The sequence below is a fragment of the Euphorbia lathyris genome, chromosome 7, assembly GCF_963576675.1.
Source record: "Euphorbia lathyris chromosome 7, ddEupLath1.1, whole genome shotgun sequence".
In the NCBI taxonomy this organism is placed as follows: Eukaryota; Viridiplantae; Streptophyta; class Magnoliopsida; order Malpighiales; family Euphorbiaceae; genus Euphorbia; species Euphorbia lathyris.
In genome coordinates this window covers 77608736-77626022 of record NC_088916.1, presented here as the reverse complement: position 1 = coordinate 77626022, position 17287 = coordinate 77608736, and the positions used below count along the sequence as shown (strand labels likewise).

The 17287-nt window shown below is 34.1% G+C and overlaps 1 protein-coding gene and 1 pseudogene across 11 annotated transcripts; both read left to right on the top strand.

Annotated features, from left to right (window-relative positions):
• The first annotated feature begins 3648 nt into the window (after positions 1–3648).
• On the top strand, positions 3649–5969 carry LOC136235738 (putative disease resistance RPP13-like protein 1; annotated as a pseudogene).
• LOC136235737 (putative disease resistance protein At3g14460) lies at positions 4668–15641 on the top strand. 11 transcript variants are annotated; one of them, XM_066025659.1, is made up of 9 exons: positions 4668–4807; positions 5977–8682; positions 9672–9744; positions 10704–10850; positions 11629–11872; positions 11995–13879; positions 14185–14285; positions 14409–15111; positions 15200–15641. In XM_066025659.1, exons 2-4 carry the CDS (start codon positions 6061–6063, stop codon positions 10781–10783), a joined length of 2775 nt encoding a protein of 924 aa, XP_065881731.1. In that variant the 5' UTR covers positions 4668–4807; positions 5977–6060; the 3' UTR covers positions 10784–10850; positions 11629–11872; positions 11995–13879; positions 14185–14285; positions 14409–15111; positions 15200–15641. The 11 variants fall into 11 exon arrangements, with proteins under 11 accessions (XP_065881731.1, XP_065881736.1, XP_065881733.1 ...); XM_066025664.1 differs by having other exon boundaries at positions 11995–12061; positions 15200–15640; XM_066025661.1 differs by lacking the exon at positions 14185–14285.
• The last annotated feature ends 1646 nt before the right edge of the window (positions 15642–17287 follow it).

Genomic DNA, 17287 nt, shown 5'->3' with positions numbered 1-17287 from the left:
AAGTTTCTATTATCTATCACATCGTCGTCTTATCTAAGACACCATTCACATTAAATCATTTTTGTGAACGGTTAAATTACATCCATGGCCACTGAACTTTACTTTTCTTGATGGTATGACCACTAAACTTCAAACTTTAATATACAAGCCACTTAACTTTATAATTTTAACATCCGTAACCACTCATCGCCTCAAAACGATCATTAACAACCTCAAAATAAATTATTTTAAGAACTAATGATATTCTAAGCAGTTTTAATTCTTGAAAATTTTCATTTTGAGCTCGTTCAGGTGTTGTTTAATTAGAAGAGTGAATGAATTTTTATATGGATAAAGCTCCAAAAATAATGATTTTGGAAAATAATTTTTTTTTTATGGTAAATGTCGTTCTGAACAACTGTAATTCTTGAATATTTTCATTTTGAAGTCGTTAAGGGTCATTTTGAGGAGTTAGTTAGAGTTGAGTGGTTACGGATGTTAAAAAATGTAAAATTGAGTGGGTTTTATGTTAAGTTTTAAGGTTAAGGTGTAATCATATCCATAACGTTTATAGCCAGAAGTAATTTTACCCCTAACGTCTAAAATGGTGCAATTTTACTCCTAATATTGGCAGCTAAGAGCAATTTTACCCCTAACATTGATAAATTGGATCAATTTGAAAAATACTTCATTAAATTGTTTTTTCAGTCACGAATCTTCTCATCTACAATTCATATGTGCGCCATTTTATCACTAATTAGTAACAAATCACAAACATATGATAAGACGTGAAAAATAAAATAAAAATTAAAAAATATACTTTATTTTGTACGAGTTGGACAAAAAAATTCAAATATTTTATCAAATTTCTTCTTTATCTCTAACATAAACCTCCCCTAAACATGTGGTGAAGCTCTTAGCCTAGTGGTTGAGAGCTTACTTATGCCTTGAATTGCGCAAATTTAAAAAAAAAAAAACCTCCCCTAAACATTCTAATTACGTGTGTGATTCAAACTTCAATAAATTGTACATCTTAAATATATATTAATACATACTCAGTTTTCCTTTTAAATAACAATTATTATTGTCTTCAATTTTATTTTTTTTGAATAATTTTTTGTCTTCAATTTATATACACAACATTGCTTTAATAGAGTAGTTTTAAAAAACGTATGCATTAATAATTTAATACAAATTAAATGAACACATTTAATTTTTTTTTTTACATTTAATTTATTAATAATAATAATAATAATAATTATTATTGTATGCAACGCAGGAGTTTATTGCTAGTTTAAATTAATTTTGGTAGTAGTTGTAACTTTATAATTAGTTGTTTTTTTGTAGGGAACTTTATAACTAGTTATAATTAGACTATACATGAAAATCACAATTAAATATAAAATTACAATTAAATCATAATACCAAAATTAATTTTAAATATATCAATTTTTTATATATCATAAATAATATACTAATTTATAAATTATAGACTTTAATTTATAAATTTTAAATCCAAAAAAATATATCAAGCTCATAATTTATAAATTTTTATTCTTTAAAATATAAAAATTCTAAATTTCAATTCATAAATTTTAAACCCTAAAAAATATATTATAGACTCGTAATTTATAAATTTTATTCCTTAAAAATATTGATTTTAATTAGGTTGACATAATTTAGATTATTACTTGATATATTTATAGATAATTTTTTTTTGAAACAATTTTATAGATAATTTTTAAAAGGTTCAATACATCATTTGTCCCTTGAACTTTTGAAGTGTCTCGATAGTCCCTTAAACTTGTATAAAATGTTCAGTTATCCCATCAACTTGATTAAAATGTAATCAATTAATCAATCGGTTGCGAAAAAATAAGTTAAATGCGGAAGATATATTACATACGTCTTTAAAAAATTAAAACGATCAAGGTCGGGATATGCAGTTCTAATATTAGAGGGGATAAAGTGCAAAAATATCCCTAACGTTTACAGCCAGACGTAATTTTACCCCTAACGTTTAAAATGGTGCAATTTTACCCTTAGCGTTGGTAGCCAAGAGCAATTTTATTCCTAATGTTGTCAAGTTGGACCAATTTTAGAAATAATTTATCAAATTGTCTTCTCAGTCATGAATCTTGTTATTTACACTTCACATGTGAGTCATTTTATTACTCATTAGTAACAGATCATAAACATATGATTAGATGTGAAAATTTTTAAAAATAAAAGATATACTATCTATTTTACGAGTTGGATAAAAAATTCAAAATATTTCGTCAAATTAATAAATATTAACCTCCAATTCTATTATTAAATCACATAAAATGATTTTTTTTTAAAAAAAATAAACTGATATGCAATTGGTGCAGAATAAAGAACAAAAATATATGTGTTTTACAATAATATCTGAAATTGACCCAATTTGTTAATGTTAGGGGTAACATTGTTCTTCGGTGCCAACATTAGGGGTAAAATTACATAATTTTAGATGTTAGGGGGAAAATTGCTCCTGACTATAAATGTTAGAGGTGTTTTTGCACATTATCCTATGAAAAACAAATTTTATAATTGAACAAATAATAACTTTATTTTTAATCTATTTTATGAATTATGTAATAACAATCTAAGACGTGTACAATACATATTCCGCATTTAACTTACTTTTTTTGTAATGAAATATTAATTGATTATATTCTATGTAAGTTCATATCACTAAATAAATTATATAAAAGTTCACTGGCGACACTTTAAAAGTTGCAGTAGTGTTTACATGGACCCTAATGACCACGGTAAATTTGATCATTCACCGTTAGATGTAGATTGATTAAAATCCTAAGATCGAGATTCAAAGCATTCTAAGGTTTAGATTTAATCAGCCTAAGGCAGTTGCCTTCGAAATTGTCTAAAAAGTTTGATTGCCCTTCAACTTTTAACACTATTTTTCACATGGACTCTCTGGTCATTCACCGTTAGATGTATGCTGATTAAATCTAAACCTTAGAATGCTTTGAATCTCTACCTTAAGATTTTAATCAGTCTACATCTTACGGTGAATGACCAAATTCACGTAGTCATCAGAGTCCATGTGAAAAATACTATTAAAGTTGAGGGAGAATCAAACTTTTTAGAAAAATTCGGAAACAACTGCCTTAAAACTGGTGAAGCCCATTATCACCTTCGTGAGAATTCAGCCCATTCCCCTTCATCCATCTACGCTTACGAAACGCAACGTTTTCCTGCTCCAAACCTAAACAGTTTGTTTTATCGGAACAGAAAATGAAAACATGGAGGATGCTTCAGTTTCTGCCGGCGACGGTGTTCAATCCAACTGGAATGTGGCTGTTACCGTCCTTGAAATCACGAGTAAGCACGTAAATCAGGAACAAGAGGTACATTTAGGTATGTTTCATGATTGAAATTTGATACCTTCAATGTCGGAAAATTAAGATAAAGAGAGCAGATTGATACTTGTAGATGGAATTTTCAATTTGACCTAACATTCTTTATTTCTAGTCCTTCATTCTAAAAGTCAACTACATATCACACTTGGTAGCTTGAAAATTCATATTGACCGATGACTTGTGCATAAGAAGTCAGATTAGGCGGCTCTAGAGGGGGCAATAATTAGTAATTACATTCATTGTATACTTTTCTTTAATTACGTTTTTTAACAAGTGGCCTCCAAAATTGAAGCAGAGAGAATAGCATCCATGGACAAAATAATATAATTTACAAATTGACATTGCATTATGTAGTAAATGTTACTAGTTAAGATTGCTTAATTTATTCATTCCTAATAACCATAAGCCTAAATTTGTAGCTTATCTTTCTATCTCAAGTTTGTTTGTTTGTTTTCTCCCTAGTTGGTTTCTGTAATTTTTATTTGTTATTCTGCTATGGAAGTTGTGAGTACAATTGGAGGTGCTATTCTCTCTGCTTCATTGCAGGCCTTGTTTGACAAGTTGGGCTCTGATGGCTTGTTGATGTATACACACAAAGGAAAATTCGTTGCTGAAATAGAGAAGTGGAAGAGCATGCTGAAGAAAATTTATGTTGTTCTTGATGATGCAGAGGAGAAGCAGTTGATTGACCCAATGGTGAAAATATGGGTATCTGAGCTTAGAGACTTGGCTTATGATGTGGAAGATGTAATTGATGACTTTGCTACTGAGGATTTGGTGGTGAAACCTTTGATTAGCAGCAGTAACGGTAGCCGGGTACGAAAACTTATGCCTAGTTGTTTTGATGGCATGAATCAAAAAGCTAGACTGATTTCCAAAGTGGAAGGAATCACTGCACGATTGGAGAGGATCACTTCAGAGAAATGTGTACTGAATCTACAAGAGAGTGGTGGAGGGAGAGGCAGGCGTGCGAGAGAACGACAACCAACAACATCATTGGTCAATGAAGCAAAGGTTTATGGAAGAGAAGAAGATCAGAAGGCTGTAGTTCAGTTGTTGAATGCTCAAGTAAGCGGGTTAGGAATTTGTGTCGTTCCCATAAATGGAATGGGGGGCATAGGGAAGACTACTCTAGCTCAACTCATTTTCAATGATGCTGCACTAAGTTTTGATTTTAAAGCTTGGGTTTCTGTGGGTGAAGATTTTGATGTTATTGGTGGAAGGTTGTGACGCTGATGATCTAGATTCCCTTCAAGTAAAACTGAAGGAGGTTTTATCTGGAAAGAAATTTTTGATCATCTTAGATGATGTTTGGAGTGAAAATTATGATGATTGGACTCTGCTTTGTGGTCCTTTTGTAGCTGGGGCTCCAGGAAGTAGAATTATTATCACAACTCGAAATGAAGGTGTTTCGTTAATGATGGGTAATGTTCCGGCTTATCTTCTAAAGGAGTTGTCAAATGATGATTGTCTGGCTGTCTTTGCTGAACATGCTTTGGGAGCAAAATTTTTTGATGCACACTCAAGCTTGGAGGAGATAGGAGAACAAATTGTTAAGAGGTGCCAAGGATTGCCTTTGGCAGCTAAGGCCCTTGGAGGCCTCTTGCGAGGCAAACTAGACCGTAAAATGTGGGAACAAGTGTTGAACAGCAAGATATGGGATTTACCTGAGGTGAAAAGTGGTATTCTTCCTGCCTTAAGGTTAAGTTACCATCATCTTCCTGCCTTAAGGTTAAGTTACCATCATCTTCCTTCCCATTTGAAAAGGTGCTTCGCTTATTGTCATCTACGCTTTAAATGTGCACAATAAGCGTAGCACCTTTTCAAATGGGAAGGAAGATGATGGTAACTTAACCTTAAGGCAGGAAGAATACCACTTTTCCCCTCAGGTAAATCCCATATCTTGCTGTTCAACACTTGTTCCCACATTTTACGGTCTAGTTTCCTGCGGTTTGGAGTGAAACGCTAAACGATCCTTCGAAAAGCTGAAACAAACACCCTCTTAACCAATTAAATTACTTCAAATATAATGAGTTTTAATATTTAAAAATTTGTTAATTATTATCAATTTTAGACTGATTATAACAACTTTAAAATTGGTTTTGATTCTTTCCATTAAAAAATAATATTAATTTTAATTCTTGACCTTCATTTTACGACTTTAAAGCATAGGTTTAATCTAGGGATAATGTATAAAAATGCTGCTAACGTTTATGGTCAGGAGCAATTTTATTTTTAACATCTAAAATAGTGTAATTTTATCCCTAACGTTGGCAGGTTGGATCGATTTCAGACATTATTATAAAATGCAGATATTTTGTTCCTTAATTCTGCATCAATTGCACGTCTGTTGATTTAAAAAAAAAATCATATTTTTTATTATTTAATAATAGAATTGAATACTAATATTTTTAAATTCAGTGAAATATTTGAATTTTTTGTGTCCAACTCGTACAAAAGACAGTATGTTTTTTAATTTTTTTTACGTTTAGTCGCCCATGCTCCGAGTTGGTGCTAAGCAGTTCATCAGAAGTTTGTTGTTCCTTGGCTGAAACCATGTCTGATTTAAACTTCTTATCCTTTCTTCTTTCAGATTTGCACAAAATCTCGTCTTCTTCTTCGTCACTCTCGGTATCACTAGTGACAATTTTAGCAAATCTTTTTCTTGCGATATGTGATGCATGACTTGATAAGGAACCTTGCTTTGTCTGTAAATGCTGAAATATGCTTTAACCTGGATGACAAGCTACAAGCAACAACAAGTTCAAAGGCAAAGGTGCGTCATTCATCATTTTCTCGTCATGTTTGTGACATCTCTCAAAGATTTGAAGTCTTTTATGAAATGATGAATTTGCGTACTCTATTGGCATTACCGATCATGCCATCATCTTATCACCAAGTAAGTGATAAGATGCTGCATGACTTGGTTCCCAGATTAAGATGCTTAATGGTGCTATCTTTAGCTGGTTATTGTATTGAGGAGCTACCAAGTTCTATTGGTTCCTTAAAGCATTTGTGGTACCTTAATTTGTCTTATACTGGTCTTACAAAGTTACCCGAATCAATTAGTAGGCTCTTCAACCTCCAAACTCTGAAATTACACGGGTGCCAGAAGCTTACAGAGTTACCTAGAGGTATCAGCAATCTTATAAACCTGCAATATCTTGATATTAGGGATACTGATAGTTTGCAGGAGATGCCACCGCTAGTAGGTAATTTGACAAACCTCAAGACCTTGCCTAAGTTTGTTGTAGGAAAAGGTCATGGACTTGGGATTTCGGAATTGATGAAATTAACTCATCTTCAAGGGGAGCTTCATATTACAGGGTTGCATAATGTGGGGAATGTTAGAGATTCAGAGCTGGTCAACCTAAAGGAGAAGCAGAATATTGATTCATTAACCTTGGAATGGACTGATAGTCTAAATGGTGTGCAAAATGAACAGCAGGTTCTCGCGTCTTTACATCCTCATCGAAATCTAGGAGAGCTTTCTGTTAAGTTCTATAGCGGAACAAAATTCCCATTGTGGTTAGGTGACCCCAAATTCACTAAAATGAAGCATCTTGAGCTCAAAAGTTGTAAAATTATGTCTCTACCGCCACTTGGGCAGCTGCCATTACTTAGAAAGTTGAGCATAGAAGGCATGGATGGAGTGAAAGAAGTGGGTGTTGAGTTTTTCGGGGTTGGTTCTCCTTCTTCTAAAGCTTTTCCATCTTTGGAGTCACTGATCATAACGAATATGCTGGAGTGGGAGCAGTGGTTTTGTGAAGAGCCTAGACAAGTATTTCCCAATCTGTGTGAGCTTAGAATGAGAAATTGTCCAAAATTGTTTGGGAAATTACCCAAGTTCCTCCCTTCCTTGAAAAATCTTGAAATTTGTGACTGCCCGCGGTTAACTGAGTTGCCTGAAATCCTGCCATCTCTTACCAAAATGAAAGTTGAAAAATGCCAAGAGATGCTTCTTAGAAATGCACATGGTCTAATTTCCCTTACAGCATTGGAAATCCGGAGAATCTCAAATCTTGTAAGTCTACATGAATTGCTTTTACCGGCTTTGGTTGCACTCGAAGATCTGGATATTGTAGATTGCCATGAACTAATGCACTTGTGGCCAGATGAAAGTAACATAGCCAAGCTCCCTAGCATGAGACGGTTATGCATACAGGAGTGTGAGAACCTGGAGTCATTAGTAGAGGGACATGAAGGAATTTTACCCTGCAATCTTCAAGTTTTGATCATAGAGAAGTGTAGAAACTTGAACAAGCTACCAAATGGGCTGCAAAGTCTTGCATATCTCCGAGTCTTGAGAATCAATAGCTGTGCAAAACTCACGTCCTTTCCTGCAGAAGGTTTGCCTAGTTGTCTTAGAGTTCTCAGTATCAGGAATTGTGATTCTTTAGTTTCTCTACCCGAGGGTATCATACATCATGGCAGTGATATCAATGAGATGTCTCATCTTAAGAAGTTGGCTATTGAAGGATGTCCATCACTCGCACCATTTCCTTATGGCAAGTTCCCTGATTCACTTAGAACTCTTACAGTTTGTTATTGCTCAAACCAATTGTTAGAGTTGCAAAATGGTAGGCTTTCTCATCTTACATATTTAGACATAAAAGACTGCCATGAGCTAGAATGTTTCCCACAAGGCGGATTAGCCATTCCAACTCTTATCTACTTTACAATTTCGAGGTGCGAAAATTTGAAGTATCTGCCTGATGAGATGCAAAACCTGGTATCACTTCTGTGTTTTGAGATACATGATTGTGGAAATATAATGTCCTTCCCAAGAGGTTTGCCACCAAACTTAACTACTTTCCGAATAAGCGGTTGCAAGAATCTGAGTCAGCCAATATCAGAATGGGGACTACATAGACTGACCTGTCTAAAACGACTATCGATTAAAGACACGAGCGCAACTGCAGATGTGATTTGCTTTCCTGATGCTGATGGTCTGTTACTTCCAACTTCTCTAACCTTGCTTTGGATAGATGGGCTTAAAAATTTGAAAAGCATATCAAGGGGACTCCAAAACCTCACCTCTCTTGAAAGTTTATGGATTTGGGACCAAACTCAATTGCTTGCCAAAGGAGGGTCTCCCAGCTACTCTTGCATATATAGAAATTATATCATGTCCTCTTCTCGAAAAACGGTGCTCGAGAAAGAAAGGAGATTATTGGCCCATTATTGCTCACATCCCCTGCATCATTACAGGTTCAACAATGCCCTTAAACCCATGGTTTATGTCAAATTACTTGGTACAGACTTGGGGTCATGCCTAACAACTATACACTTTGCTCAAGTAATTATCCTTATCTTGTAATTGCTTTCATTTCTTCTATTCCTTTTTTAGCTACTCTTCTCCTATGCCAATTATTTCTAGCAAAAGTTGTCAAATTTGAAGTTTAAATTACACCCATGGCCCTTTAACTTTGCCTTACTATCTTTATGGTCCCTGAAATTCAACATTGGATAAAAGTGTATGAAGTTTTCCTCTTATTGATATAAAATCCTTGAACCTTTAACCACTTCAATAATAGGTAACCCGATGTAATTCTAAACAACTTTAATTCTTGAACTTATTGGTTTTTTAGAAAGAGAAACCTCCAAAAAATTGTGATTTGAAAAAGCGAAACAAGAACTCCATGGAAAATGTGGTTCTAAACAACAGTAATTCGTGGAATTTCCCATTTTAAGGTATTCATTAGTCATTTTGAGGTCCTTTATTTTTTATAAAGGACTTTATGTTAGTCGTTGACTTTTATGTCCGGTTTTAAAGTTTAGGTGCCATAAAAGTTGAGGGATCATGGATGTAATTTACCCTAAGTTTATCTATTTTCGCTCATGATGCATCATTTATTTTCTCTTCAGTTTTTTTCCTCTCATATTATATGGGTTCAAAGAGAATCAAGGGTATTAATAATCTATCTTACTAGGAGACATTCTGCCTTCCAATGCATTTTTGTGAGAAAACTGTTGCCTCTTATATTCAGGGTAATCTATGTACCCCGAGTTAATAATTAGAGCTGTCAAAGCGGATTATCCTGCATTTGATCTATGTGTTCCACACTTCCACATTATATATGATATAGATGCAACAAAACTGATAAACTAATTGTGTTAAGCGATTTGTCGGGTCAGAAATTGACAGTTAGATTCATAACATTATTCTGTTATAAGCAAGCACTTCAATGTTGTGTGAGCTCTTGTTCATTTAATTACCAAGATGCACACCTCATTGTTACTATGATAACACATTGACTTTTTTTTTTTTTTTAATTTTCTATGAAGGCTTTTTTGTATACTGTGCTTGGTCGAAGGCAGAGAAGTATAGGGGCTAATTCCAAAATTCCGTCCATGCTTAGTAAGTCTTCTTGGCTCGTCGTTTTACTCTTTTTTGATATTTTTATTTCATAATTGTGGAAACAAATTCAATCCCACGTAGTCAAATTCATTGGTAATTTGGCATATGGAAGGTAACTTACACCCATGACCACTGAATTTTACTCATTTTTCTGGTATGACCATTAAATTTCGAAAAGTAACACAAAAGTCACTTAAAAACTTATGGTTTTGGATAAATGATCTTGCAATTTCCTACCTTTCTTTGATATTCAGTTGATTTAGGCTTGTTGTCAATTCTGTCACATATGTGCAAAAGAAGAAGGATTAAAATAGCTCTTTACCATCCTTAGCTGTCATTCTATTCTATCTATTTAGTGAATTGCTGTAATTCCTATTCCTATTTAAGGTAGGTTGTATTTCCTTTTCTTATTTAGGTTAGAATTATTAAAGTGATTTAAGGTAGATTATATTTCCTATTCTTATTTAAGGTAGGTTAGAATTAATAGGGTGATTTAAGGTAAGTTAGAATTATTAGGGCTATGAATTTAGGAGACTAGCTATATTTTCCTTTTCCCATTTTTCCTATTTAAGAGAATCATACTGTACCAATTCATTATGCAAATCTTTATTTCTTTCTTCTAAATTCTCTCTCTATTCTCTCTTTTCTCTATTTATCTCAATCTCTCTCTAACCTTCTCTCTTCTTTCTCTATTCTTTTCTTCTCCTAAGATCTTTTCTGCCCTAATCTTACTGTCAGAAATCCTAATCCTGACAAATTCATTGTTTTGAGAGTTTATGAAACTATAAGATCTGCTTTATGGTTGTTGCACTTTATGTTTTCTACTATAAGATCTGCTTTATGGTTGTCAGAAATCCTAATCCTGGCAATTCTGGGAAAAATCATTCCGATTTTGATATGAATTACTTGTTTTTTTGGGCTTTGTCAATATAAATATTGAGGCATCATTTTGTTTGCAGGCACAGCTTCCAACTCCTATGTATCTTTGTCTCTCTCTCTTTCTTATACGAAATTAGATGGTAATTTAATGGTTGTCTGATATTCAGGGTGCGTAGATACACCATAAAGAAATCAAAGCTGCACATGGTATCAAGATCACTGCTTAGGTATATTTATTAAACAAAGCATAATAAAGTGATGATTCTAGCTAATATGTAGCATTCTATGAAGCACCGATACTTCCCGGAGGTCACTGTACGCGTATCCGATACTCCGGGTGCGGGGATTCGGCGGGATACGTACGGGACACGCCAGGGAAGTATCCCCTTTTTTCTTTTCTTTTTTAAATGAGGGGATACGCGGGGACACGCCGGTGACACTTCGGGGACACGTCGGGGATACTTTAAGGGTTTTTTTAAAAAACTTTGAAAGTATAAGGGTTTTTTTTTAAAAAAACTCAGAAAATATAGGGATTAAAATGAAATAATCCCAAGATTACTAGTATATACAGGCACGAAATCGATTGAACCCTAAACTAAAATTGAAAATCTCTCCTGTGCTTTTTTATAAATTAATGACTTGTTAGTTAATATTATAGATGTTATTTGTGGTTTTATAATGACTTGAGAGTATTATTTGTGTTTTTATAATGACTTTATGAATATGATTTGTGATTTATATATTTATGTATCTTTTGAATTTTCATTATAAATGATATATATATTATTAATTATATATAAAATTTGCCGTATCCCCGCCGTACCCGTATCTCATATTTTTTAGAAATGTCGTTTGCCGTACGCGTACCCGCACCCGTATACGTACCCGTATCGGTGCTTCATAGGTAGGATTGTATGCATGGCTTGAACCCTCTACATTTGTAACATTCATAATATATTCCTATTGAAAAGAATTTCTGGTTTTCCTTTGCTATATCCTGTGCAGGGCCTTGAGCACGCCATTGTTGGCACAAGATCATGTGTTGTTGGACCAGAGGATGATGTCAAGGAATCAGCTATGGAAGACATGAGGTCAGTTATGAGCGGAATCGACAAAAGTGGTGAAGGGGGTCTATGTTCAAGTGTTGACCCTTGGGTCATTAGAAGCACAACCAGAGTTTCTGAAGTCACCGACAATGAAAATTCCTGTCAGTGGCATAGACCCCGTACACAAAAAGGATTTTACGAAGGTTAGTGTAATGCTTTAGAAGAAAAAGAGTATGCCACTAGGCTCGCTGATGTTCTGTATGTGATGATTGTTATTGCGGACATCATTTATCACTTATTTGACTCCTACATTGATAATTTGAAGGAGGAAAAGAAGAAGGAAGCCACTGATGAAACTGTCTCAAAGAAGGAGAACAAGAGAGATGCTACAGGTTTTGATTCATTGCCAAATCTACTATCAAGGGGTTCTGGTTTGTGTTACATTGCTAGTTGTTTATGTACAACAGTTTGTGTAGTTTTTCTATTGTTCAGTGCCCAGTTCTCTTTTCCTCGGAGTTGTTTCCATTATCGACCCCCTTATTTCACAAGCTTCCTTTAACCTGTGCATTTGATGATGGTCACAACTCCATTAGATTACACACCATGGGCTTTAGGAAATCTGCATAAGGAATTGAAGTTATAGCAAATGTTATCTTGATGAAATCTGCAGAAGGAATCACAAAATATTCCTATCTAAAGCCCATGGTGTGAAACACAGAATAGAATTTGTTGGCTATGAACCCTGACTAGACACGCATATAATATTCCTATCCATCTAAATCTCCATTTCATATCATTCACTTCTCAGACTCAATACACCAGAAACAAATGTATATGAATTTGTTTTGATTACCCCTTATTCAACTCAAGAGCAGCAGCAGAGATGTTATCTGTCAAATAAAATAAAGCATCGAGGTGTTCGGAAAAAAGGAAACTAAACATTATCAACCATTAGTTTGTAAATACAAAAAGATATAAAGGGCAGATACAGAATTTTGTTACAAAACATTGAAGAATAAGAAGAAAAAAGACAAATGATGTCTGCCGAAAAAAAATAGGGCTTGGAAAGAAAACAACCTTAAAAAGGTTGTCATGGTAGATAGCCAAACCCCAAAACCATGGGACACCATTTATCTTCATCTCCTTACTCAAACCCAACAAACAACATGACTATTCTACCCTTTGAAGAAACATGACTAAAGCTGAAACCAATGCAAAGATGTGCAAATGTAGTTGACTGTAATCACATGGAGTTGTAACCATCATCAAATGGTCACAACTCCATGAGATTACAGTCAACCGTATTTGCACATCTCTGCATTGGTTTCAGCTTTAGTCATGTTCCTTCAAAGGGTAGAATAGTCATGTTGTTTGTTGGGTTTGAGTTAGGAGATGAAGATAAATGGTGTTTTGGGGTTTGGCTATGGCAGTCTGCTATGACAACCTTTTTAAGGTTGTTTTTTTTCCAAACCCTATTCTTTTCGAAAGGCATCATTTGTCTTTTTTCTTCTTATTCTTCAATGTTTTGTAACAGAATTCTGTATGTGCCCTTTATATCCTTTTGTATTTACAAACTAATGGTTGATAATGTTTAGTTTCCTTTTTTCGAGCTTCTGGATGCTTTATTTCATTTAGATAGAAATATTTTGTGATTCATTATGCAGATTTCATCGAGACAACATTTGCTATAACTTCAATTTTTTTATGCAATGGAAAAACTTCAATTCTCATTACTCCACTTAGGAGATAAGATTATTACCGAACTGTAACTTCATAATTAGTTGATTTTCTCCTAATAAGAATACCAAAGCATAATAAGAAGACATAAATAAGATATGCAACTTGTTGGATACTTTCTCAGGGTATGTAGCGGTATATTTTTTTGGAAGAATGAAAATATTGATGAATTCAGTAACTGAAATGTCATATTAAGCAACAAGTTGAGATGAGGAAAAGGTCGTTTTAAGTATTGAGACGGTGGAGAGGTTGTTTTGGAAGTTCTGGGGAGTCATTAGACACGTGCAATTAATGACTACGAGCAGCAATATTTTAGGCATTTTAGTCATGAGTCGTTCACCAATCTATGATCGAGGGGTTCTGGTTTGTCTGAAGTTGTTGTTGATATTATGCATGGGTTAGAGCCCCAAACAATAGAATCACTCAATCTCTTGAGGATGACGAATACAGATTTCATTGTTGTATTGAATAAGGTGAAGTTATCATCATCAATAATTAGTTGTTTCCGTACAACATTTTCATTTGTAAGTTTAAAATTATCTTCTCAAGCCTAAATTGGCAAGGGAAGGCTTGCCCCCAATACACCCTTGTGGTGGGACCCCTCCCCGGACCCTCGCTCAGCGGGGACGCGTAATGCGACCGGGCCGCCCTTTTTTTTTTTTTTTTAGACAGACTCTATGGATGGAAAACTTATAGCAATTTACCAGTAGTGACGGCAATGAGGCCAGATTTTACTATCTTTTACTAAAGTTATGTTTCTTTTTTTGTTTTCTTTAAGATTATAACTGAGTTCATGGAGCAAGGTCTGAATATGCAACTGTACTATAAAAACAAGGAAATGGGGGAAACTTTTAGTATTGTTCCTACCAGTGCTATTTGGTACTTATTGACCATTCCCTTTTATAAGCATCATTGCTCAATAGACTTCCTTTAAGGGTTTCTTTTTCCCATTTTTCTGGTTTCGTGTTGTCAGATGCTAATATACTTCTGCCTGTTTTGTAGTGGAGAAGGCATTCCTGATGTGTTATTATTATTACTGGTTCAATGGACACATAAAACCATGGTTGAGAAACTGACATTTCTTAGGCCTTGTTTGGACGAGGGTATTTTAAAGTAAAGTAAGGTAGGGTAAGGTAAGTGAAGTGAATGAAATAATTTATTGTGTTTGGATAGAAGGTAAGGTAAGTGATGGTTTAATAATGTAATTGTGTTTGGTTTGATGGTAAGATATAGTAAGGTAAGGTAAGTTATATACAAAATTACTTTTATATCCAAACAATGTCTTATTTTAAAATAAAATATGAGGGGTAATTTTGGAAAAGAAAAATCTGTCACCTCCCTACCCTCCATTTTGGGGTGTAAAGAAAATTAGCCAAATTCCACCTCACCTACCCTCACTTAGTATTACATTCAATTACACCTCAAAACAAACAAGATTAGGTACCCTCATTTACCTTCACTTACTTTAAAATACCTCCATCCAAACAAGGCCTTAATGAAGTATAGGTATGCTTGTCTTGAGTTTTGACTGTAGAAAGCAACCAGATTCTTTAAGAGTGCAAATATCCGACTGCTGTTTGGTATCATGTGTCAATGTACAATGTTGGAGGTTAAAGTTGTCAAAGGTCATGGAACAACAATTTATGTCGTATTGGTCAATGATGTGCTTCATGAAGGAGGTCAAATTGTTGTTTGTGGCTTGCAGGTAAGCACTAGGCTCGAATCATCTCGGTTCATTTTTAAATATGTTTTAATCGTTGATTCTAACCATGTTAATGAAATTATCATTCTAGTGGCCCATTGTTACCCCCGCTTTCAAGCTTTACTGACGCCTCATCCAATGAAGGGTAACCGAAACAAATCATTGACGGACTCTCTCATAAAAATCATCTTTTAGGCCTCCAAGGTTATGGTGTGCTGAGTCTGATGTCTTGAAACTATCCAACTTTGCTTCAGCAACTTGCACCCAGGGGCGGAGACAGCCCGGGGGGCTCTAGCCCCCCGGACTCTGGCACCACCCTTAAGGAATAGTGGTCTAGTTTTGGGTAGCCCCCAAAATAAATTAATCAGTACTTATACGTCAGGCTGTAATCATATAATATGAAATTGTGTTTGCCCTGTTGGTTTATGCATTATATGATATTCTGTCCATTACTCCAATGGTCCAGGTTCGAACCCTCCACTCTTCACTTTTTCCCATATTTTTTCCCTTTTCTTCCCATTGTCTAATATGAATATTAATTTTTTTTCTATCATGGTTTTTTTTATCTAATTTTAATATTTTTTCTTAAATTAAAATATCAATATTATTATCTAATTTAATTATTTTTTCATCATTATTATTAGTTAATTATAACTTTTTCCTTTAATCAAAATTCCAATGTAAATATTCAATTTATAAACAATAATATACTTGCTTAGGAGTTTTAATTTAGAAAATTAGCGTTAAATTTAAAGAAAATTAAATATATATATGCACTAAAACAAAACAATTTATGCTGGAAAGCAAAAAAAAAAAAAAAAAAAAAATTGTCCATTTGCACCTTCCATTCTTCTGCATTTCCTTTTTCTCCTCAGCAATGATTTGAAAGAAAATATCGCTGCACACATCGAATAAACAGAACTGAAGATACATAATTGAAAAGTTTCATATATTAATATTAACAATAACAAAATTAACAAAAGAAAAACAGGATTAGAGTAAACTACTGATTTGCAAACTAATGGTGGATAATGTTAAGAATTAAAACTCTGGTTTTCACTAGTTTTCTATAAACACACTCCAACTCTCATATCTTTTTATCAGTAACCTTTTTTCTGACTTTGAATAATTTTTCAAGTTAGATTTCTTCAGGCTCGGTCAAAAGATTCAATTACTTTTACTTCCATTGAGAAACAAAAGAGAAGCAAGATTCAAACACCATTAAGAGATGCTTTAGAGTTCTTTTCCCTTCTTCTCAAATTGTTCAATCTAGTTCTAACTTCATTTTCTAGAAGGGATTTTAAAATTAAAACCTCATCTCTATCATTAAAGTTGATTGCATAGAACAAGAAAATTGATTTGCATCATATATTGGAGGATAAATTACACCCATTGCCACTGAGCTTTACCCATTTTAACATTGCGGCCACTGAACTTCAATTCTTAACGGTGTAGTCACTGAAGCCATTGAACTTTACACTTGTTAACACCGGTGGCCACTCAACTTTAACTAACTCCTCAAAATGAAAATATTCAAGAATTAAAGTTGTTCAGAACGATATTTCCCATGAAATCACATTTTTTATTTTCCAAAATCATCTTTTTTTGAGTTTTCTCTCTCTAAAAATTCAGTTTTTCTCTCCTAACCAAACAACACCTAAATGACCTCAAAACGAAAATTTTCAAGAATTAAAGTTCCTTAGAATATTATTAACTCTTCGAATTTTTTATTTTGAGGCCACCAACGGTCATTTTGAGGCTTTGAGTGGCCACCGGTGTTAAAAAGTGTTAAGTTCAATGGTCATACCGTTAAGAATTGAAGTTCAGTGGCTACAATGTTAAAATGGATAAAATTCAGTGGCTATGGGTGTAATTTACCCTATATTAGATGGTAGAATTGAAAACAATAAATGTCAATTACCCTAATATAAACCCAAAAAAATAAACATATCAAAGTAGTGTCTATTACCATACCACCATCTCTCACTCTCTCAGCTCAGTTCATCCTCTGTGCAGCCTCCTTTGCTAACACTCTTTCCTTTGCGTTGCTTCTTGCCTGAGATTTCGAGCCCATAATGCCACCGCCACACTTCTTCCAGTGCTCATCATCATACTTGTCGCTGAAGTTCGCCTATTTCCATTTTAACAAAATAATTAGCAAGACGTCTTGAATCAACAA